This window comes from Dipodomys merriami, unplaced genomic scaffold (assembly GCF_024711535.1).
Source record: "Dipodomys merriami isolate MVZ:Mamm:240054 unplaced genomic scaffold, mDipMer1.0.p SCAF_1, whole genome shotgun sequence".
Lineage (NCBI taxonomy): Eukaryota > Metazoa > Chordata > Mammalia > Rodentia > Heteromyidae > Dipodomys > Dipodomys merriami.
Window position 1 is genome coordinate 115,453,051 of NW_027202270.1, and position 22,797 is coordinate 115,475,847.

The 22,797-nt window shown below is 42.5% G+C and overlaps 1 protein-coding gene across 7 annotated transcripts in view; it reads right to left on the reverse strand.

Moving 5' to 3' along the window:
• Positions 1-11,480: 11,480 nt before the first annotated feature.
• Trim9 (tripartite motif containing 9) overlaps positions 11,481-22,797 on the reverse strand; it is a 115,220-nt gene continuing 103,903 nt past the window's right edge. For 3 of the 7 annotated variants that reach the window (XM_070028127.1, XM_070028091.1, XM_070028083.1), the window contains exons 9-13: positions 20,408-20,449; positions 19,958-19,981; positions 18,198-18,501; positions 15,796-15,958; positions 11,481-13,874 (exon numbers count right to left, since the gene is read on the reverse strand). In XM_070028127.1, coding sequence (XP_069884228.1) covers positions 13,812-13,874; positions 15,796-15,958; positions 18,198-18,501; positions 19,958-19,981; positions 20,408-20,449 — 596 coding nt within the window. In that variant the 3' untranslated portion in view covers positions 11,481-13,811. The remainder of the gene's footprint in view (positions 13,875-15,795; positions 15,959-18,197; positions 18,502-19,957; positions 19,982-20,407; positions 20,450-22,797) is intronic. The other 4 variants (XM_070028136.1, XM_070028102.1, XM_070028119.1 and 1 more) reach the window with 3 other exon arrangements.

Sequence of the window (22,797 nt, forward strand, 5' to 3'; positions counted from 1 at the left end):
CTCACATTTCAAAGCTAGCCCAGGTAGAAAAGTCTTTGAGACTCCATTTGTAAAATAACTTGTAAAAACATAGGTGAGAAGTGTGGTTTAAGTGATAGAGCTCCAGATACAAGCAAGCAAACTAAGTCAGCAAGCAGAGCAAGCTTAAAGTCCTGAGTTCAAACCCCAGTGATGGCAAGAAAAAAAAAAGCAGTATTTCTATTTGGATTGCTCCCACTCTATTTTCCCAGGCACATACAGATACCTGACAAAACCCCAGGTATGTGTGGACATGCTTGATGTGCAGGCAGGGCCATCCACCTAAGTCTGGCTGTAAACATTCTATTGTGGGCCTAACCAAAAGCCCCACACCTCCCTAGACCGAATGGCTTTTTCATTAGCTTTGCCTCCTTGCTTAGACTCCCTATAAGCTCGGCCCCAAATCTACCACCTTGCACAACTTCTGATCCCATGGGAAAGTTGCTGCTCCTTGCTGTTATACTTCCATAAATAGTCCTTGCCTGTGGAAGATGGAGTCTGGCCTGTTTCCTTTTTCCTTTCTCCTCCATTTCCCTGACACTACTTCATTGCTTTATTAGGAAAATAGTTATTAAGCACATACTATGGAACAAAACTGACTATAGAAATGTCTCCTGAGGGCTCCATTTTTGGAGAATTTATCCTCTTTCTTTACCTTTCACCTTCTCATCTATGTGCCAAGTAGAGGTACATATACTTATGGCCGGAATGGTCACTTCACAGCCCAACTCAGGAGTTCTCTCCATGACAGTGGTACTCTCTACCATGTCCCAGGCGAGGGAAAGATCTGGAAGTATTGATCAACTGGAAACATCCACAAAGCAATCATTGACCAGCCACCCACTGTTTATAAGGTTGTGTGCTCATGGCTGATGGTACAGAAAACACAGACCAAGATCTCTGCCTCACCGAGAGCTCTAAAACCAGTGGGAGGAACAGCATTCACAAGAAATGTACACAACAGTCTAGGAGAGGAGAGGAAAATGCAAACAGCCCAGACCTCAGGTACTATCTGGTGTCACTTGGGTTTTGTTCTGAAGCCAAATGACACTAGGCCTTTCCCTTTCTTCTGGGAAGAGCCACTTATTCCCCTACTCTCCTGAATGAGAGTAACTGAATTATGGGATGTTTCCAGTCTAAGATAAAGACATGAAGTTGGACCATGAGACCTTTGGGGAGCCTGTATATTTTTTTGTGAAAGGATTCAGTGAGTGAGCTGCAGAGGCCAGCTGATACCAGTAGGTGGAGGACTCGGCCACCAGAGCAGGTCGCAGGCTTGCCAGGGGGCCAGCAGGATGTGCCTGTGATTTTAATGACTGTGATTTCTCTTTCTTTGTTCCAGATAGTCATGCTCCAAAACACCCTGGGTAGGGGGCGGAGGGTGGGGAGAGGGAGCCCAGAATCTAAGGAATATAAATGACATTATAATTATGATTATTTTTATTGTGCTAAAGCAGACTGACCATAAAGCAGACTGTACTTTTTCCCTTTCAAAAGCTTAGATATAAATACGTTGATATCTAAAGAAAGAATATATTCTGATGAAGAACATTGGAAAAGGTATGTGTGTTATGTATGCGTGTGTGCATGTGTGTGTGTGTGTGTGTGTGTGTGTGTGTGTGTGTGTGTGTGTGTGTGTGTGTGTATGTGTGTGTGTATGCCAGTACTGAGGCTTGAACTCAGAGCCTGGGTGCTGTCCCTTTGTTTTTTCACTCAAGGCTGATGTTTCTCTTCTGGCTTTCCTGCCCAGGCTGGCTTTGAACTGTGATTCTCAAATCTCAGCCCCCTGAGTAGGGAGTATAATAAGCAGGAGCCACTGGTATCTAGACCTAGAGATTTTTTTTTTTTGAGAAACCTATAAAATTAAGATGCGCAGACTCTCCACATCCTTATGCAACACTTAGGAAGTGCTCTATGTTGGATGGACTGGAGGCTTGGGCCTCCCAGTCAATCATTTCAATGTATAGGATTAGAGTAGCGGAGCAGAAGCCCTGCTGGGGCTGGCAGAAGGGATCAGGCCTGTCTGAGCACATCTATGAGCTGGTGAGATGGCCTGAGGGAATCTGACATCCTCTGGGGAGGTAGAGTCATCTGGGAAATATGTCAGGTCTTGTTCACTGCCAGGATTAACTCCAGAGGAGCAGTTTAGCAAGCTAGGGGCTGTGAAGCTTTTGAGAAGCTTCCTGGCTGAGAACTCACCCTCAGGGTAGAGGAGTCTGGTGATTAGCTTGCTTGGAAAGAAGTCTTCGCTGATGGGGAATGGGCAGTCTTACTGTGGGATTGTTGCAGTTTGGGGATTCTGTTTCCTGGTCCAGCGACCTAGAAGCACTGCATCATGGGGATGTGGGTGGTCGCTGGGAGGTCACTAAGCTTTATGACAAACATTTCAACTCCAGAAACTCTGTTCTACCTGCCAACAAGAACTGGCAATCATGCTCAGGGATTGGCTTCCACACAACTTAGAGGAAGGCAGGCATGAACCTTGGTGACCAATGGGTAGAGTGTTGCTGGCGGAACTGGAGCATACTGGAACAGCTTCTGGAGACCCCCCAGAAATCCAGGGTGTGGTAGCCGGGCTTGGAGGTTGGGTAAGAGAAGTAGGAGCAACAACTAGTGATATTTGTGTTGGAATGAATGCAAGGTCCTTTGATTTAGACTGACAAACATGTATATGTCATACAGACATATATGTATAATTATAAACATACTATGTCATACGTAATATATATATCTCATATATGATGCATTATGACGTAGCTTCTTAGATTTTTAATAAATCTAAGATCTAAGTAAATCCCCTTTTCTGGGGGATAATTTTTTTTAGAATGGTAAAACACATAGACAGTTGTCACAATCTTAAGATTGTATCACAATGAATATTTTCAAATGAATAATCATATAAGGCTAGACTGACTACAGAACATTCTGGGCAGCTTTAATGTCTACCTTGTGTCCCTCTCTGGTCACTTTCTCCAATGCTGCAGAAGGCTTTTGACTGTTTTGTTTTTGTATAAGTGGAATCACATAATACATGTCTCTTTCTCTGACTTCACTACTCATCTTGTGACTTTTATTATGTTTTTGCCAGATTTCATATTGTTGTCATTGTATAGTATTCCATTATATAAACGAAGCACAATTTGGTGAATCCATTTTACTGTTGTTAGATGTTTCATGATGTGTTTTATGAGCATATGTCCTCATTTTTTGTTTGGGATATAAATACTGGATCTGAAATATAAGGTTTTGTTGTGATGGTTTATATTGTTGTTGTTTTGTGCCCATCTTGGAGCTAGAACTCAGGGCCTCTGGTTCTCTGGGCTTTATTGCTCATGGCTGGAGCTCCACCACTTGAACAACACCTCCACTTCTGGCATTTTGCTGGTTAATTGAAGATAAGAGTTTCCTGGATCTGTCTTCCTGGACTGGATCCAAACTGCAATCCTTACACCTCAGCCTCTAGAGCAGCTAGAATTAGAGGTTTAAATTACCAGTACTGATACAGAAGTTTGTTTTTCCAGTGCTGGGCCTGGGTGTTGTCCCTTAGCTTTTCAGCTCAAGGCTAGTATACTCTGGCTATTGAGCCATACCTCTACCTCCAACTTTTTGCTGGTTAATTGGAGAGAAGAGTTTCACCCACATTTCTGCCTGGGCTGGCTTTGAACCATAATCCTCAGATCTCATCATCCTGAGTAGCTAGAATTACACGTATGAGTCACCAGTACCAGCTTCTCCTTTACAAATTTAAGTGATTTTTTTTCTTCCTTATGTGGAAACTGCAGTTTGCTATTAGGGTTTATATATGGTTTGAGCGTGACCTAAAGGTTTATGTGCTAAAAAGCTTGGTCCCAGTGTGGTGGTGTTGAAGTGGTGAAATCGTTAAAAAAATTGGGCCTAATAAAAAGTGGTGAGGTGGTTATACCAGCCCTGCCCTTGGAAGGATGAAAAGGAAAAGCCTGGCCCTGATCCCCTCTTGCTTCCAGCCTTGCTATGTGACTCTCTACCTGTCTCAGTCTCCATCTCTCTCCTGGTGGGAGCTCTCATTGTGATGTCATCCCCATGTGATGATATAGTTAGTGGGTCATTTACCAGAAGCTGGAAGGGTGGGACTGCCTAATCTTGTCATCAGTCTCCCAAACTGTGGTCAAAATAATGTGTTTTCTTTATAAAAACCCAGCCTCTAGTGGGGGTGGATTGCTCATACCTGTAATCCTTGCCACCCAGGAGGCTGAGATCTGAGGATCGTGGTTTGAAGCTAGCAGCAGCAGAAAAGTCCACTTGAGAGGCTTATCTCCAGTTAACCACTCAAAAAACAGAAATAGTGCTGTGGATTAAAGTGATAGAGAGCTAACCTTGTTCAAAAGAGCTTAGGGACGTGCCCAGGCTCCTGAGTTCAAGCCTCATCATGGGCAAAAACAAAACAAACATCTCCCCGCCACCCATTTCATACCTTTGGTTACAGCCACCAAAATCTCACCAAGACACCTGGGTATAAATGTAGTTTGTGTGAAGTAGAGATATTAATAAAATGAAGAAACTGAATTTGACTAGAAGGCTAGAAAGAAAGAGTAGGCATTATTTAGAATAGCCGGGCAATAACAATTTTGGGATTTATCATTGTTGAATTCTCATTAATTATCATATAAGTGGTAATGCTGAAAATATTGCATTGCTTATGCCAAATTTAAAAGTCTTGTAGGATAGCTTTTTATTGCCACTCAAAACATATTTTAGGATGCCTCATCCTGCAAGCTAATTTTTAATATCAATCTAGGAACATATGTTAGGAAAGTAATTTTTAATTAAAAATGACTTCAGTCTATCAGAGCAGATGGTTGAAAGTTAACTGTTGCTCTCATAGTTAGTGGTATTTGCCACTAGAAACTGTAAAACATCAGCACATCTTTAAGTTTTTCCTCTTAGTTAGCAACTTGACAAATCTGTTTATGCTATAATGGATGAATGAAAGGGTAGGGGACTAGTTTGAGTCCCAAGAGATAAATGCTTTGTGACCTGGTTTTCTTCCTGGATGTCTGTGGTCAGGAAATACTCTGGGGGTCAATGTTGTCCAGTGGGTCTTCACCAACCCTGCAGGTTTTGTGTCAGTTCTACGGGAACATCACTAAGAATACTTGCTGGAAGTAATATTTATTTCTACTTATTTTCTAATTAAAAATAGCACTAGCTTATTCTAGAAAGTTTAGAAAGCATATAAAATGTAAAATGTAGCTGGGCACCCACCAATAGCTTATGCATGTAATCATAGTTATTTAGGAGGAGGAATCTAAAGATTGCTAGCTTGGGCAGGAAAGTCTGCCACTTTTATCTCCAATCAACCACAACAAAAGTCTGCTTTCTTCCTTCCTTCCTTCCTTTCCATCTCTCCCTCCCTCTTTCTTCCCTTTTCTCTCTCCCTCTCTCTTTCCTTCTTTCTCCCTTTCCTTCTTTCCTTCTCTTCCTCCCCTTCCTTCCTTCCTTCCTTCCTTCCTTCCTTCCTTCCTTCCTTCCTCCATTCCCCCCCTCCTTCTCTTTCCTTCTTGGTAGTGGGGCTTGAACTCAGGGTCTCATGCTTTTCCTTAGCTGCTGCTAACTTCTCCCCCTCCCCCTCCCCTCCCCCTCCCCCTCCCCCTCCTCCTCCTCCTCCTCCTCCCTTGAACTCTGGGCCTGGGCACTGTCCTGAGTTCTTCAGCTCAAGGTGAGTGCTCTACCACTTGAGCCACAGTGCCACTTCTTGGTTTCTGGTAGTTAATTGGAGATAGTCTCATGGCCTTTCCTGCCTGGGCTGGCTTTGAACTGCAATCCTCAGCTCCAGCCTTACAAAGAAAAAGCTAGCTGGGTGCCAGTATCTCACACCTGTAATCCTTGCTACTCAGGAGGCTGAGATCTGAGGATTGCTACTCAAAGCCAGCCCAGGCAGGAAAGTCCATGAGACTCTTATCTCTCCAATTAACCACCAGAAAGCCCAAAGTGGTGCTGTGGCTCAAGTGGTAGAGCGCTCACTTTGAGCTAGAGTGCAGGGACAGCACCCAAGCCCTATGACCAACAACAACAAAAAAAAAAAAAGAAAAAAAAAAAAAGAAAAAAAGAGAAAATAAAAAAAATAGTCTGTAAACAGTAAACCTTAAGGCACGGATAGTGATTATTATTACTATTATCTTCCCTAGGGTGCACTGGTAAGAATTGGCAAAGAATCAGATCTTTTAAAGTTATTCAAGGTCAAACCTTGTGTAAATCATCAAACCTTGTGTAAACCATCTTTCCCTTCATATCCTCACTGCAAATACAAAAGCAATGTGTGTTTATAGTGATGGTTCTCGGTACTAGTATAAACAAGAGCTTTATCAAGAGAAATCCCAATAAGGGACTGTGTGGGGCATTTAATATATTTTCAAACTTAGCCCATATAACCATCTCCAGCTTAAAAGCTGTTCATTTAAACAAAACTATCTTATTGCCATGTGTTGGTGGCTCACAACTGTAATCCTAGCTACTCAGGAGGCTGAGAGCTGAGGATTGCAGTTCGCAGCTAGCGTGGACAAGAAAGTCTTTGAGAATCTTATCTCCAATGAACTACTCAGAAAAAGCCCGAAGTTGAGCTGAGGCTCAAGGGGTAGAGTGGTAGCCTTGAGTACAAACAGGCTCAGGGACAGCCCAAGCCCTAAGTTCTAGCCCCAGGACTAGCAAAACAAAAGAAAACAAAGCAAAAAATGGCGAATTCCACTATCTTATCTTACCTTTTTTTGCTGGTCTTGGGACTTGAACTTAGGAAGTGGGCTCTGTCCCAGAGCATCTCTGTGCTCAAGGCTAGCTCTCTACCATTTGAGTCACAGCACCACTTTTGGCTTTTTCTGAGTAGTTTATTGGAGATAAGAGTCTCACAGACTTTCCTGCCTGGGTTGGCTTTGAACCGCCATCCTTAGATCTCACCCTCTTGAGTAGCTAAGATTACAGGCATGAGCCACCAGCACCCAGCTCACCAACTTTATTTTTATGCCATGCCAAAAAAAAAAAAAGAAAAAGAAAGAAAGAAATATCCAGCTTGGTGTCATGTAGCTTAGAGGCAGTGATTTCTTGTGTAAATTGCTTCACAAAGATATACCACGTCAGTTGGCTGCGGCCCCAGGTTTCTGCTGGGTTGTGGAAGCTGTTGGTTTTTGAGCTAAGTCAGTTGTGAGTGTTTGGCATCCTGAGACATACAGTCAATACTGAAGAGAATATTTCCTCTCACTGTTTGTTTATTCTCTGCTGGAATGGCAAATTCCTCTCTGCATTCTGCCATTTCTAGAACATTTGCTTTGTAAGAAACAAAACCAAACTCACGTTCCAGAATTTAAAGGTATAAAGGCAGGCAGCATTCATTCACTCATTCACTCACTCATTCATTCTGATAAGACAAAAGACCTAGTTTCACTTTGCATAAAAGTGCCCCAGAAAGGTTCTTGCGACAGTTGGAAGAAATCCAAATACTATTTAACTACCCAGCATCTATTAGCACTTTTCTGGATATAGTGCTCAGATTGGATTTAGTGGCTGGGATTCTAAGTCAAGATGTCAGACACAGAAGAGGCAGACACAGAACCTATTCAAATTCAGGACAAGAATGAGTAGATTTTGTGTTCCCTTGAAGTGGAGAGAGGGGTGGATCTCTAAGAGGATCAAATGTTCTGCAGGTCTTGTCTGATTTCTTTGGCCTCATGTCTATTATTTTGTTGATTGATTGTGCTGTACGGGATCTTGAACAGGGCCCAGTGCATTGTCCCTTAGTCGTTTTGCTTAAGGCAGCTCCATTTCTGGTTCTCTGTCTCTCTCTCTCTCTCTTTCTCTCTCTCTTTTTTTTTTGCCAGTCATGGGTCCTGAACTCTGGGCCTAGGCACTGTCTCTCCACTTTTCAGCTCAAGGCTAGAGCTCTACCACTTGAGCCACAGCACCACTTCCGGCTTTTTCTGCTTATGTGGTGCTGAGGAATCAAACCCAGGACCTCATGCATGCAAGGCAAGCACTCTACCTCTGAGCCACCTTCCCAGCCCAATTTCTGGGTCTTTTGTTGGTTAATTGGCAATAAGAATCTCACAGACTTTCCTGGCTGAACTGGCTTTAAACCACAATCTTCAGCCTCCTGAGTGGCTAGGATTATAAGTGAGCTACCAGCACCCAGCTCCCACACCATTCTTATTCATTCCTCCTGTGCCTTTAGATCAGTTAATCCGCTTCTCACTGCCATCTGCATGCATGGTCTTCCAGGTCTCCCCCCACCCCCTTTCACTTATCTGCTCCATCCCCAACCACACACTGCACATCAACGTTCCTGGACTTACTCTCCTCCCTGGCATCTGCAACATAAGCACCACCTCCTCAGACAGGCAGTTGCTGACCACACCAGAACTTTCTATCTAGTTACTAATATGTTTGATGTCTAGTATAGTAGTTATCACTATTTAAAATCATCTTGATTTTTGTTTACATATTTATTATTTGCATTATATTATAATATCAGCTGAGAGGGTATGGAGCCTGTCTAATTTGCTCACTTAATCCCTAGCACTAACAGGTGCTCATTAAATAGGTATTGACTTGTTTGTACTGTGTGTGGTACATCCTATGTGGGACAATCACAGAGCCATAGAACCTAATAGTTGAAAGGATGCCAGCTAGAATATACCACTTTCTTCTTTCAGACTAACAGACACAATTGAATTCCAAAATACCTGTTAGGTATGGCTTCAGGCAGTTTTATGAAGTGATCAACAATGTAACAGGTCCCATGATGCTGCAGAAGAATGAGCTTTGTGCTCATCAGCAGTTAATTGGAAACAATAGTCTATGGGCTTTTCTACCTGGGCTGGCTTACCTTAGCTATCAGCCTCCTGAGTAGTTGGGAGAGCAGGCATGAACCATTGATGCCCAGCTTGCTGTAAGAGAATTTGAGGAATAATGTGTGTGTGTGTGTGTGTGTGTGTGTGTGTGTGTGTGTGTGTGTGTGTGTGTGTGTGTGTGTGTAAGTATGTGCACTTGATTTCCCTTTTGGTTATTTTGCTTGTATCATTTCTGTTAATTCATATGAAATCGGTGATTGATTCTTAGCATTTTTGGTACTTTTTTAGTTGTATTTTCCAGTGTATGAATGTTTATTTTGTGCATATAAATTTTTGTTTGCTGCATTAAAATAGAAACTTCTGTGGCGCTGTGGCTCAAGTGGTAGAGTGCTTGCCTTGAGCTGAAGAGCTGAGGGACAGCGCCCAGGCCCAAAGCTCAAGCCACACAACAACAACAACAACAAAAAAAAAAGTAGAAACTTCTTTTTCCTGTACTGATTGGAGAGATGTTAAATGTGAAGAACATGTTCCTTAATTGTTCCTTTTTTTTTTTCTGTTTTCAATTACCCTTTTTTTTTTTTTTGCCAGTTCTGGGACTTGAACTCAGGGCTTGGACAGTGTCCCCAAGCTTCTTTTGCTCAAGGCTACCACTCCCATGTGAGCCACAGTGCTACTTCTGACTTTTTCTGTTTATGTAGTACTGAGGAATCAAACCCAGGGCTTCATGCATGCTTAGACAAGCACTCTACCACTAAGCCACATGACCAGCCCCTCAATTATCCTTAAGCAGTTGCACAAAAGGGTTTCAACATGTCAGTTTGTGAGTACAATGCATCTTGGTCAATGTCACCCTTCCATGGTTCTCCCCTACCTCCCCAAGCTCATGGTGTTTCTGATAGTTGCTGTGAGCAGCATGGCCAGTGTTTCCTAAGTTTCCTTTGGACCTGGAAAGAGGCTTATGGGTGAGTGAAACACAATGCCAAAGGCTTCCAGAAGAAAAATAGAAAAACAGAAAAGAAACAAAACAAGATCACGGTGTAACATAATAACTTCTTGTCACCAAGTTGCTCAAGTATCCTGCACCCTGTGGCAGCCCCCTGGGCAGGTGTTCCTTGCTTCATCTGCCCATTGGGATTCTCTCCCCACATCCCCAAAGCACAGAGTAGAGCTGTTCAGATTCTCTGAACATCAAGGAAAGGCCTTTCTCAGCCGAGGCAGTGGACTGCTAGCTAGCCAGCAGTGAGTGTGTTATAGGTAAACACTGTGCTACACTGAAATTCTTGGGCTGAGTTGAAACTGACAATGGGGAGTTAGATGGAGGAATTGAGTTTCAGCAGTACCTCAGAAAAGTTTAAGAAAGATCGATCTCTTGAAGATAGTTATGATCTTCTGCTGGTACATCTGTGTATGACTCTGCCTAGACAAAGATGTATGCTGTAAATACTACGGTTTTTGCCAAATGCTAAGGATGAGAAGAACCTCTGGAGAAGGTGCAATTAACCTCCACTTGCCCATCAATGTCAGCTTGCCATGGGATAAGGCTGGAGGTCTCATCTGACAGCTTTTCTGCCCTGGAAACCATTAGCAAAATGTTGAGATCATGTGGGAAAAGTAGCAGTACAATAGGTACAATTATGCTGCAGATGAACTTACTCATTATACACTCATTAGCTACTAGATTAGAAACAGAGTCAAGAACCAAAATGGAGCCAGGTGCAGGTGGCTCACACCTGTAATGCTAGCTACCCAGGAAACTGAGACCTAGAGGACTGAGGTTCAAAGCCAACCCAACCAGAAAAGTCCATGAAACTCCATCTCTAAAATAACCAGCAAAATGCTGGACTGGTTCAAGTGACAGAACACCAGCTTTGCAAGCATGAAGCTCAGAGTTCAAATCCCAGTATCACTAAAAGTTGTATTTGTCTATATGTAGTTTTACTTTTAGTTGAGCAATTTTGGAATGATAATCTTTCACTGTTTTGAAATGTTCATCATTGCCTCCTTTATGGTTCTCTGTTAAACATGTATAAAAATCTCTCTTTTTTTTTATTAGCTATACTGCATGTTGAATGGCAGGGTGCTCATGCCTAGGGACATGGGAGGCTGAGATTAGGAGGATTGTAGTTTCAGGCCAGCCTGGGCCAAAAATAAGCTCTTCAGACTCCAACTCAACAGAAAAGCCATCCTAGAGACAGAAGGAAATATAAATAGAAGGACTGTGCCCTGGCAGACCCTATTTCAGAAATAATGGGGAATGGGGGTAGAGGAATGGGTGGAGGTAGAGCTCCTGCTTACATAGCATAAAAATGCCTGATGCCCCCACCCCCCCAAAAAAAGAGAAAGAGGAAGGGAGAAAGGCTGATAATAATGTAAGATAGTAGATAATGTTGGGGCTGGGAATGTGGCTTAGGGGTAGAGTGCTTGCCTAGCATGCACGAAGCCCTGGGTTCCATTCCTCAGTATTGCATACACAGAAAATGCTGGAAGTGGTGCTATGGCTCGAGTGGTAGAGTGCTAACTAGCCTGAAGCACAGAGGGGCTCAAGGACAGAGCTCAGGCTGGGAGTTCAAGCCCAGGACTGGCAAAAAGAAAAAAAGAGTAGATAATGTAATTATGCAAAAACAACAGTATTATTTAGCCATTCAAGGACTCACTACAGGAACTGACAGGATATGATACTTTTGCAGCACAAGTTTGTGGCTTTTTAGTAGCAGATTTGGAGGCAGATGCCAGAAGACACACAGTTTACAGCACGTTCAAATTTGGGTGAGAAGTAAAAAGAGAGCTAGTACCACACTCTGGAGGAAATGGGCAGAATCATGCTTTCAAGTACTGGGGAGCCTTCTGATTATACTGTGCTGAAGAAACACTGCTCTGAGAAAGGCAGGTGTCCCCAAACCCTCCCATAGGTAAAAATTTAAAAAAATTCTATGGAGACATTTTTGTTCTCTCATAAAAATCATTTTATTGGCACACTGGAAATGACATGGTTTTCTTTCTAATACAATAGCTGTATGCATTTATAATTGCAATTCAGTGTAAACTAAGTGTTACAAGTCACTAGAAATCTAATTAGCGGGATGGATTTCATAAAGAATGAGAGAAACTAGGAGTCTATAGCGGCCCAGCCATCGAGTCTCATTGGAGCGTAAATCAAATATCAAACTAGAGTTGTCCTGCAACTGAGAATTTCTCTAGCCATGAAAAACGAAGATAGACATAAACAGGATAGCACCCATTTAATAAATTAGGTTCTAACTAGAAAAACAGCATCACTGACTGAAATCATGTAACTAGAAGAAGCACAGGAGTAAATAATGAGCTATTTACATTTATTACTTTTTTTTTTTTTTTTTTTTTTTGCCAAAGCACTGTTAGCTTTCCCATCTTACTCCTTCCTTTTATTGTTATTCCTGGCTGTGGTGGTGGTGGTGGTGGTGGTGGTGGTGGTGGTGGTGGTGGTGGTGGTGGTGGTGGTGGTGTGTGTGTGTGTGTGTGTGTGTGTGTGTGTGTGTGTGTGTAGTATCACAGAAAGTAGTCAGTGAATGAGAACTTTTATTTTTATTTTCCCAAGTCCTATATTTTCTAAAACTTCATGTCAAACTAAAGAATCAGAAGGGTGTCACTCTCTAGAAGTAATATGCACTATTATTCTGCCATCAGTCCTAGAAATGACTCAAATTCAGGTTTTTCCAAACTTGATTTGAACTTCTCTAGAAAGTCAGGCTGTGAATGGCGGCAGGGTGGATGGATTTTGGTTGTCACAGCACAGACAGTTCATGTGGAGACAGCATTTTGTCCTGAGAATGTGACTTAAGATCCCCATTAGTGACATGGGATCTGCCCTCTGCTCACTATTTTGTTTTGAAACTGTTCATTTTTTAAGGCTTGTTATGATTGCAGCATGAAGGAGTCAGAATGCTGACATCGTTTCCGCCAAAGAAGGGCTCAGTGATGGAGTAGCAGCAGGGTCAAATATTAACATAGTGCAGTTGGAAAGGCATTGAACTGGTACATTCTTAGTGCTACCATGACTAGAATGTGGGGGTTTTATTTAGCCTTGTATTCTAGGAAACCTGAAAGAGCTTGGCAGTGACCCTTTTTGACTCTTGTCTGTTTCCTTTCTGTTACTCATAACAACGTGCAACAGTGTGTAATTTTTGCTTTGTTCTCCTACTAGAGTACATGCTCCAGGGTAGGCAGAAGCTGCGCCCATCTGTCTGCTTATTGTGTGATTCCACCGTGTCTAAAACATGACCTCTAGAATATTTCCTGGTCCCTCATAGTTTTGATTTAAAAACCTGTATTAGCTAAATGAATAGAACCATGAAATCCTGTGTTCTGCCTCTGTACAGTGTCTGGTCTGTTTCCTGGGCTATCCTGAGGATCCTGCCCTGCTGTGAATCTGTGCAGCTGATAGTTTTTGTGCTTCAGAGGGTGGTAGACTTCTCAATACCTGATGCACACTGCCCATCTCCCAAAGATTAGCCACACATAGCTAATGTTGCCCAAGAGGTGTCAGGGCAAGAACATTCTAGAAGGTAAACTGCAAGCTCCAAACTCAAGTTTGTTCTTCCCTACCTCCTGCTTCAATCTCTGTTTGACCAAAAGCTTAAGAAATAAAGATTGTAAGAGAACTTTCTCCTGGCAGTGCCACTTCAGGAACATGATCAATAAGAAAATGAACTCACCTATATAAAAAAAATTAAGTTCAAGAAAAGCTACTTCTGGGTGTGGCGAAAGAAACATGGTTGGGCTGCCTAGGTCCTTTGTTGGTTAGAATCGCAGGGGGTGGCAGGGGACTCGGGTGTGGCCGAGTGGAGAGACTGGAGGGAAAGGGCAGAATGGTAGTTGTGAAGATCATAGAGGACCAGCTGTTTTCTCCTCCTTCTCCCTCTCCAGCCAACTCTGTGTTCCGCCACGGCTGACTGGGCTTCTGGTTGTCACTCTCCGGGCAGCCGGTGCCTCCACAGCACAGCCTTAGGCTATGGATGCTCTGCTGGAGTAGAAGTCGGGGACTGGGAGCCCGGTGTGAAGTGTGACCTGGGGGACAAGACTGTGAGTTCTGCAAGACACCGCAGGTCTGGACCCAGTGCCCTAAGTCACAAAGCCATCTCTTCACTTATCCTGAATGTCTGTGCTAACAGACATCCAAGTGGATTCTAGCTGTGCTAAGAGCCTCATTCCAATGGTGGGCTTACAAGTCCTGGTGACACTTGATGATATGGTTCTCAGCCACCTACCTTTTAAAAAAGACTCGGGAAATTTGTAGTTCCTCCTGACAGAAGACACAGGCACTGGTTTATAGGTAATGAAACCTGGTTCCACTTGGTTGGCCACACCAAGTCCAAAGACAGATAAGAGATTAACCTGTCTACTAGTTCCTCAGCTGGGATACACCTTGCTTCTGGGATGGCATGAAAGACGGATGACTGGTTATGAAGAAACATGGGCATTTATTATGTTACTTCAATTTGCTTTTCAACCTCAAGCCTAGAACCACTTCATATAGTACTCTCCATCATTTCCTCCTTCTGTCTTCTCTGTCTTCTCTGACTACTAATGATCTCTTATCTGAAGACACTCAGAACATCATGGAAAACTCTGGAGCATACCTACTATGATATCATTTAAAAGAGAAATGGCTGAAAACATAGGAACCTTTGAGTGAGGCTTTTTTTCTGAGACTCACTTCTAGGACAAGGAATAGTTCTCTTTTTTCTAATGTAGAGGTTAAACTCTGGACAATTAGATCCCAGCAGCCTCCCCCCTCCCTCTCAGTACAAAGTCCTATCTATTTACAGGAAGATAGGAGGATAGGTAGCACTAGGTTGTGATCCTTTATAGTACATATATTGATAGACAACGATGAACTGTTTTGAGATAAACTTCAAGACTATGGTTCTCATAGGGTAAAAATCAGCTGTCGTGTTTTTCTTCTTCAGACCTACCTCCAGGCACTCATTTGTTGTATGAGGTGATAATTGTTAGTAAGAGGCCCAGCTCAGGAAGGCAGAGAAACCCCAAGTCTTGGCTGGTAGGGGATGGCCTTCCATGATTGCATGGTTCTAGTCTTCCTCCCATGATCCCCTTACCCAAGCCCACAGCTTCCTTCCTCTGCTCTGTTCATCTCAGGCCATTTCCCCTGCCCAGAAGGCTCCATATGGCTCCATCCTTCATCTCCATTATGGCTCAGCTCACCTGGGAGTCCCACAGGGTCAACCTGTACCAACCATCCTACTTAAGGCTGCAACTACTCTCCCCCAGCCTCAGCAATCCCACCCCCCTTCCCCTTTCCTCTGTTTGACCTATCAATTTATCCATACATTGAAGAGAATGTCATTGTACTATTGCTTCTTGTTGGTCTCCTCTAACGAAAACATAAGCTCTAGGAGGGAAAAGTTTATATCTGTTTTTCCCCTTACTGATGTACACTGAATATCTGTAATTGTTTCTGATGTATTAGGGGAACCCTGTAGGAATTTGTTGATGAATGAAAGAGAGAATAAGGCATGACAATAACTTGTGTGCAGGGACTATGTCTGCTCTTCCTTTTGCACTCAGCAGAGAGGAACAGGACCCAGAGAAGGTGCTGAAAGGTTCTCTGTTTTCTGACGGGGCCTCACACTTTTATCTCACAGTTCCTTCTCAGACAAGCCGGGAGCTTTGTGTGAGTCATCTCAGTTGTTTGGTTAAAGGCATTCATTTCTACTTAGAGACGAAACTAGAGCGGCCCATGAATAGAACAGAACCGTTGAGTTTCCCAGGGGCTGCTCACTAGAAAGTATGCAAGGACAGGGAAGGGCTCAGGCTGCTGTGGAATCCTACCAGTCAGCCATATTGACCCCTTTCTCTCCTCTCCTCCACACCTTGCTCTGCATCTTATGTTATCCATCTTCTTTGGGGAGGGGTTTATAGCTGCAGCTAGCAGAAGCTGCATTTACACCCAGGGACCCATGCTTACCTGCACATTCCTGTTCAGGCTGACGGCAGGGAAAAACATGCCCTCCACATTCTCAAATGCTATGGGGCCTTGCTGCTCATCGTTGATGAAGAACGTCAAGGTCTTTCGATTTAAATCAAGGAGGACCCCAATGGTGGCCCCCTTGCTGATCCCTCCCTCAGTTCTGTGGGAAAGAAAAAAGTGGGGTTAGCCTTGCTTGTTATTCTGACTGACACACCACACACACACTCATTCATTCTCTCTCTCTCTCTCTCTCAGGTACGGTGAAGCCAGTGTTTCACAATCTGTTCAGAATGTTTGCCCCTTCCTCACCTTTTAACATATTTTTTCTCTAAGCACATTTTTTAAAACGTAAATCTTAATACCACAGGCAAACTGTATACCTCTTTATGTACTATATGTATAGCTGGGCTTTCTATGTAAAATATAAGTAAGATTTTTTTCTTCACCCCCACTAATTTCCACTCTCTTGTGGGAGACAACCACCCCTGGTGGGTACACAGGCTGATCCACATTGTTGAGGGTGAATTCATTCATCAGGGATCTCTACCACTGAACTGCAGTAGTAGAAAGCCAACCACTAAAGTCTGGGGGGAGGGGGATAGCCTTTTGGCTATCAGAGCTCTGACTTTGCACAATGACGTGAATTAAATCATTAAATACAAAATGACTTCATTTGAAAGTTAAAGAAGCACTAGGTTGAACAAAACATATGCATGAGGAATTGGAGTGTGGGAATCTTTTTCTTTCCATTAAATCATAAAAGCCATCCCTGAAACAGTAATTTTTAGCATGTTGAATTTGAAATAAGAAGCTAAGAGGCTCTCTGTAAAATGACAATATCGAAGAAAAACCTTTTCCATAAAGTGAACAATTATATCACAGGCAAGTTAGTGATTACATACAAATGTCATTTTACAAAGAATTGTGTCTTGGGCTTCAGTTGATGTTTTCACAAAATGCCATTAGGTGGGGATGACTGATGTGTCTTCCTTCCTGTTTTGAGGTGTAGCAAGACTGACTTCATCCCCCTCTCAGCAGCACACAGGCATTCACAGGCATCGCTTGCTTCTTCTTGCATGCAGAATAGACTGTACTCAGCTCACAGAGCCATTAGAAGACAGGTTTACAAGTTGTATCTTGTTCACAAGCTTAACAACAACACAAGGGACACACACAGTTTGCATGCAAGCAGATGTGTTCAGCTTGAGGAACGTGTTTCTCTGCGTAGTGTGATGGTCATGTTCTTATTCATTCTGTCACCCCCAATTAAGATGTCAAGCATATAGTATATGGGAGATGGCATCAGGAACCTAGTTCCTTAAAATGGAAATCACTGAAGGTGATTATCTATATCCAGTAGGATTTGAGATCAATTTGAAATCGTGTGTGCTCACTTCAAGTGCAGTTAACACTGCACATATGAATGGAGTTGTACAGAAGCTATCCAAGGGAATAGATGGCTACAGGAATCTAATCTACTGGCTAGAAAAGGGTCAGTGAGATGCTGACAGAAAAAGCAGAAGTCATGATGTCCAGTTATCCTCTCACTGTTTAACTTGCTTTCCCTCTGATCTCACTAAACACAACTGCATTATTACACGAGGCACAATGAAGAATGCATCATGGGGAATGTTTTGGAGTAAGGAGGACCAGTATCTATGAAAGATACTTTTTGGCTTAGGAAATCTGAAATGAAATACATTAGAAGCAAACATAAGCAAATGAAAAGGGAGATCTACAGGGAAATTATACCAAATGATCAAGTATAATTGTCTTTTAGTGATAGAGGAAAATCTTACGCAGATTATTACACTCTTTCTTCAACAAACTGAGTGTTCTAATTCAGACAATAATAAGAGAGTTCTTCAAGTATCAAACTATCCAAGTTGGCAACCATAATATTTAGTTGAGTAACTGGCTTCTATTTTGAGCGGTAATACTGATGATGGTTATAACAAGAACAAGGGCTTCTATTTCAAATGCCTCCACTGTGTGAAATGTTTGTACGCCCCACCAGGCATTCAGAACACTCCTGAATGGAAAAATATTATGATCTAACTTTGGAGGGTTTGCAAACTCAGGTTTGGAAAAATGAAGTCCTTGGGCCCAAAACACTTTCCTGGTATGTCCTGATCTGGGTTATAGAATCCTGCCGTGTTTTCCTAGTGTGAACATCCCTGGGGATTCTAGTTTCTAACTCTGGGTGAACTACAGCAATGAAGGGCCAAGGGAAATGCTCACATCTCTTATCATTATGCAAAAAGCAAAATGGCAAGATTGGCTCTCCTCTACTGACCACCTACCCATCATCTATGTTATAGATCTTTGAACTGGGTAGGGTTCTCGCTGGTGACCAGAAGCCAACCTGAAGAAGGCTTGGTTTGAGGGCTTCAGGGTACCTGTTGGTGTGCGAGTTGTTGTGCATGAACCAGCTCCGGTTATTGTCCACATACATTGCCCAAGCTTTGTCGTCCTTTCCTAACATCACATCCTTCATCACATCCATGCGAGCCACGCCAAAGGCAGGATCAGGGTGGTTGTCATAGCGATCTATCGTTAGCTCCCAGTAGTGGACGCCTTTGGAGAAGCCAGTCTTCCCTAGCACCACCCGGTCATCGTAGCTGCTACAGGTCACTGTCAGGTTGTCATTGGAGAAGATGATGTCCGAATGTGCTGAGCCAGGGTCGAAAGCAAACCAGGCCACTGAGAATAACAGAAAGGAAGTGGTTATTAAGACACACTTGAAGAGCTCAGAACTCCTGGGCTATATGGATACAGTAACACTTTTCATGCTGCCATGCAGGGAGGAGATGTCTGGGGTCCAAGTTGCCATGAGGGGATGGCACGTCTCCTGGGAGATGGTACTTTGTACCAGAACAGAGGACACACGACCGATTCAGCAGGGGTTACCTGGCTCAGGCTGTACTCCCAACCAGGTGATCTGGGAGAGTGAGGTGGCATGGAGTTTGGAAGGTTCAAGTCCCTCCACCTGGTCACTGGCAGAGCAGTGCACCAGAGACAAGAGGGGACAGGGGATAGGCTAAGAGGCCTGGGTGACCCCTGATGCAGGGAGGCTAGACCTACAGTCCTGGATGGAGGAGGGATAAAACATACTGGGTGAAATCTGGAAACAGTCCCTCAGCAGATTTTCACAGCTGTCTTGCCTGCTGTAAGTTATACAGATTAATTTTCATGTGTGATTGGGAGTGATTTGAATATAGGACAAGTTGCTTGCTTCCTAACTTAAAAATGCAAGTTATTCCTGAAACTGACGTGATGTATTTTGCTATAGTTGGAGGTAGTTTGAATGTCAAATACAGGTACAATTCTTTTTCCTTAAATTGTGTGTGTGTGTGTGTGTGTGTGTGTGTGTGTGTGTGGTTTGGGGGTTTGAACTCAGGGCCACATGCTTTCTAGGCAAGTGTTCTATACCTTGAGCCATGCCCCCCAACCCTTTTTGCTTTTCGTTGTTTTTTTTCCCCAGTCCTGAGGCTTGAACTCAGGACCTGGGCTCTGTCCCTGCAGCTTCTTTTGCTCAAGGCTAGCACTCTACCACTTGAGCAACAGTGCTACTTCTGGCTTTTTCTGTTTATGTGGTACTGAGGAATCAAACCCAGGGCCTCATGCATGAAAGGCAAGCACTCTACCACTAACTACATTCTCTGCCCTAAAAGATTCTCTTTTTTTTTTTTTGTTGTTGTTCATGGAGCTTGAACTCAGGGCCTATGCGCTGTCCCTGATCTTTTCCCACTCAAGGCTACCACTTTGAGCCACAGCTCCACTTCCTGCTTTTAGTTTTTAGATAAGGTATGGCACTTTGGCTGGGGCCGGCCTTGCAACGCAATGTTCCTACCTATATTCTCACTTCCTAAATACCCGAGGTTCTAGGCCTGTACCACAATGCATGGTACATGCTTGTTTGTTGAGTTAAAATGTCACTATCTTTTTGGCCTGAGTTGGCCCTGAGTCATAATCTTCCTATCAGCTAGCACGGTAAGCATGAGCCAAACGTCCAGCCTATGATGCCCTCAGGTTTTAAATGCTGCCTACAGATAACACACTCTGGAGAGATGGAATCTCTGATTTACTGAACCTGTGAGCCATCTCACATGTACACTTCAGTCTTTGCTACTTGTAAAAGAATAAGGGCATTCCATACCTGCCAACAGCTTTTTAATGTCAACTGTTGTCATTCCAATGAAAGGCATGGGGAGAGAAACAGGAAGCAAAATTGACATTGATAAGAAAACATGTCTCTTGATAGACTAATACCCAAAAAGGGCTCCACTGAAAATGCTATACACGCTAAACAGCCGCTCTGATTTGTACTTTTATAGGTATTTTTGTACCTAAATGCAGATTTAGTGCTCATAAAGAGTGCTTTGCATTGATGCATAAGAAAATTTGGGGGGAAAGGTAAGGTTCAAGGTATAACATTAAAACAATGAGGCATTTTTTTCACCCAAGAATTTGAGAAACTATGATGGGATTAGAATGACCATTAGACAATTTTATTTACATAATATAAGCTGCCACCATTTATTTCATGAAGGAAATTGACATAGCAGTCACATAAATAAAAGATAACAATTACAATAAGTATACTTGCCTAATTGAGAGTAAGGTGCAGACTGTGTCTCAAAATTGCATCCTATAAAGAGATACTACACATCAAAGCTATGCAACAAGCAGTATGATAAAAAATATTTGTATACATTTAAAAAGCACCAACTAAATATAATCACTGGAGGCCTGATTCATGGAAAAAAACAAAGCCCTTTCAACGTTCCTTTTTTTGTAGGTGTGTGTGTGTGTGTATGTGTGTGTCTGTGTGTGTGTGTGTGTGTCTGTGTGTGTATGGGTGCTAGGGCTTGAATTTAGGGCCTCATGTCCTCACTTGGTTTGTTTTGCTCAAGAATCACACTCTACCACTTGAGCCATAGCTCCAGTTCTAGCTTTTGGTGGCTAATTGGATATAAGACTCTCTTAGATTTGTCTGCCTGGGTTGGCTTCATACCCAGAATCCTTAGAGCTTAGCCTCTTCGGGTAGCTAGGAACAGATGGGCAGAAGCCATTGGTGCCCAGCTAATTTTTTTTTTTTTTTTGCTGTTCTTTCCCAATGAAAAGCACATGTTCTTACACTTTAATAAATCATTTTCCAGTTGATTAGAAACACTATAGCTTAAATGTTCATTATCTTCCACATTCAATCATGTCCACACAATTTTCTGTACTATGAGGGCTTACTGTTTTAAAAGTGAAATAAATTTTGCCAAATTGAAATGGAAAAATCACTGGATTTTGATAAATTTGGCTTTATTTTATCCTAGCTGTTTTAATTTTGGCTGTGGCCAGAGGTTTCTTTTTGTTATGCTTTAACTCCAAGTAAAATGAAACATGTCCTAAATGTGTAATATAATCCAAACTACATGTGAATACATTTGATACTTTTTAATAATGACGTAGATGTAATGTTTTTAAAACAACACATGCCTGTTTCTTATCAATCCTTCACACGTGAGGGAAAGGAGGAGAGCTACTGGAAGGGGCTCAGAGAGCTTCTGAAATCACAGATGGAACTTTTCCCAATCCCTTCTGTGAGGTCTGAATAACCCACCTGATGAAGATGTACTAAGGTAGAGGTAGGTGGTCTGGCTTTAAAATGCTAAAGTTTTCAACTATGTCAGGAAAATGTGTAGAAAAGGTAGTTTTGATGAGCACTAGGAGAAAAAGGATCATGCGATGTATTTCCAAACTAAGAAGGCCCTTATATATGTATTTCCACGGCAACTGAAGTGTAATGTACTGAATGACTTAAAAGGGCTTTAAAAGAATTGACAGCACAACTTATTGTAAAAGAAGACTGAATTAAAAACAACACTAAAAGCTTATGACCTTACTTTGGCTACCTAATTGATTTTGGGATGAATGTCCATGCAAGAGACTCATTTTCTCCCAACTTATGACTACTTTTATGTCACATTAATCTATATTGTTGAGTTAGAGAATAATACAGAACACTCAGAGTTTTAAAACTCAATTTCATATCCAGCATTTGAAATAAATTTGCATGTAGCATGTGAATAGGGCTTTTAACTTTTTTACATGAACCATACCTTCTGCAAGTCTTTGTTTCTGAAACAAATGTTCTGAAACCTTTGTACGACTTTTAACACAGCATCATACATGGAAGATTTCAATGATACAACTAAAGCAGTGATATTAAATATACCCATCAAATACCCCCCAGGCCCACATTTCATTTTATTCTTGAGACAATATACATTACAAAGACTGTAACAATAGTTCAGTACATTAGACACAAGTGAAGAGTTCCATAACAAAGCGTGTGGGAGAGCCAGTAGTGCACAGAAAAACAATAAGAAACAGAAAAGCACAAAGGAAAATGTCATTGTCAAGAGAGCTTGAAGTCCCTGCATCCCTTTTTGCACTGTCATGCGGTGGCCTTCTTCATTCCAGGATGTGGGATGAGCCAAAAAAATAAAAGAAAAACCAAAAGAAACCTTGGGAAATGGGTAATGTGCATTGCATGTATCCATGATTATAATATAGTCCTGAAGAGATCAAATAGGTGTGCAACTCAGATATTTGAAGAGCTACATTTGAAGCTAGACAGAGCTTACTGTGACTACCACAGGTCTAGCTTCCCTGAAATTAGCCCCGGGTCCTGTCACAACCAGCTTGACTGTGAGAAACTTTCTGAGGCTGAACCATTTGATTACAGGATCTTTAGGCATTCAGCATCAGGAATGAAAGACTTCTAATTCAGCTAGCAGTGGTCCTTGCCCTTGATTGACCATGAGCCCCAGATCCTACCAGCAAGTGCAGGCTTTTGCAGAAAAATACCTCCAACTTTCTGCCCTCAGGTTTGCCTGCTCTGTAGGATGCATTCTGCTGTTGATGTGCTTTCACTTTTATTTTATCAAAAAGATCTCTTGAGTCTATGTTTAATCAGACCACTCCAGGCTGGATGCACTG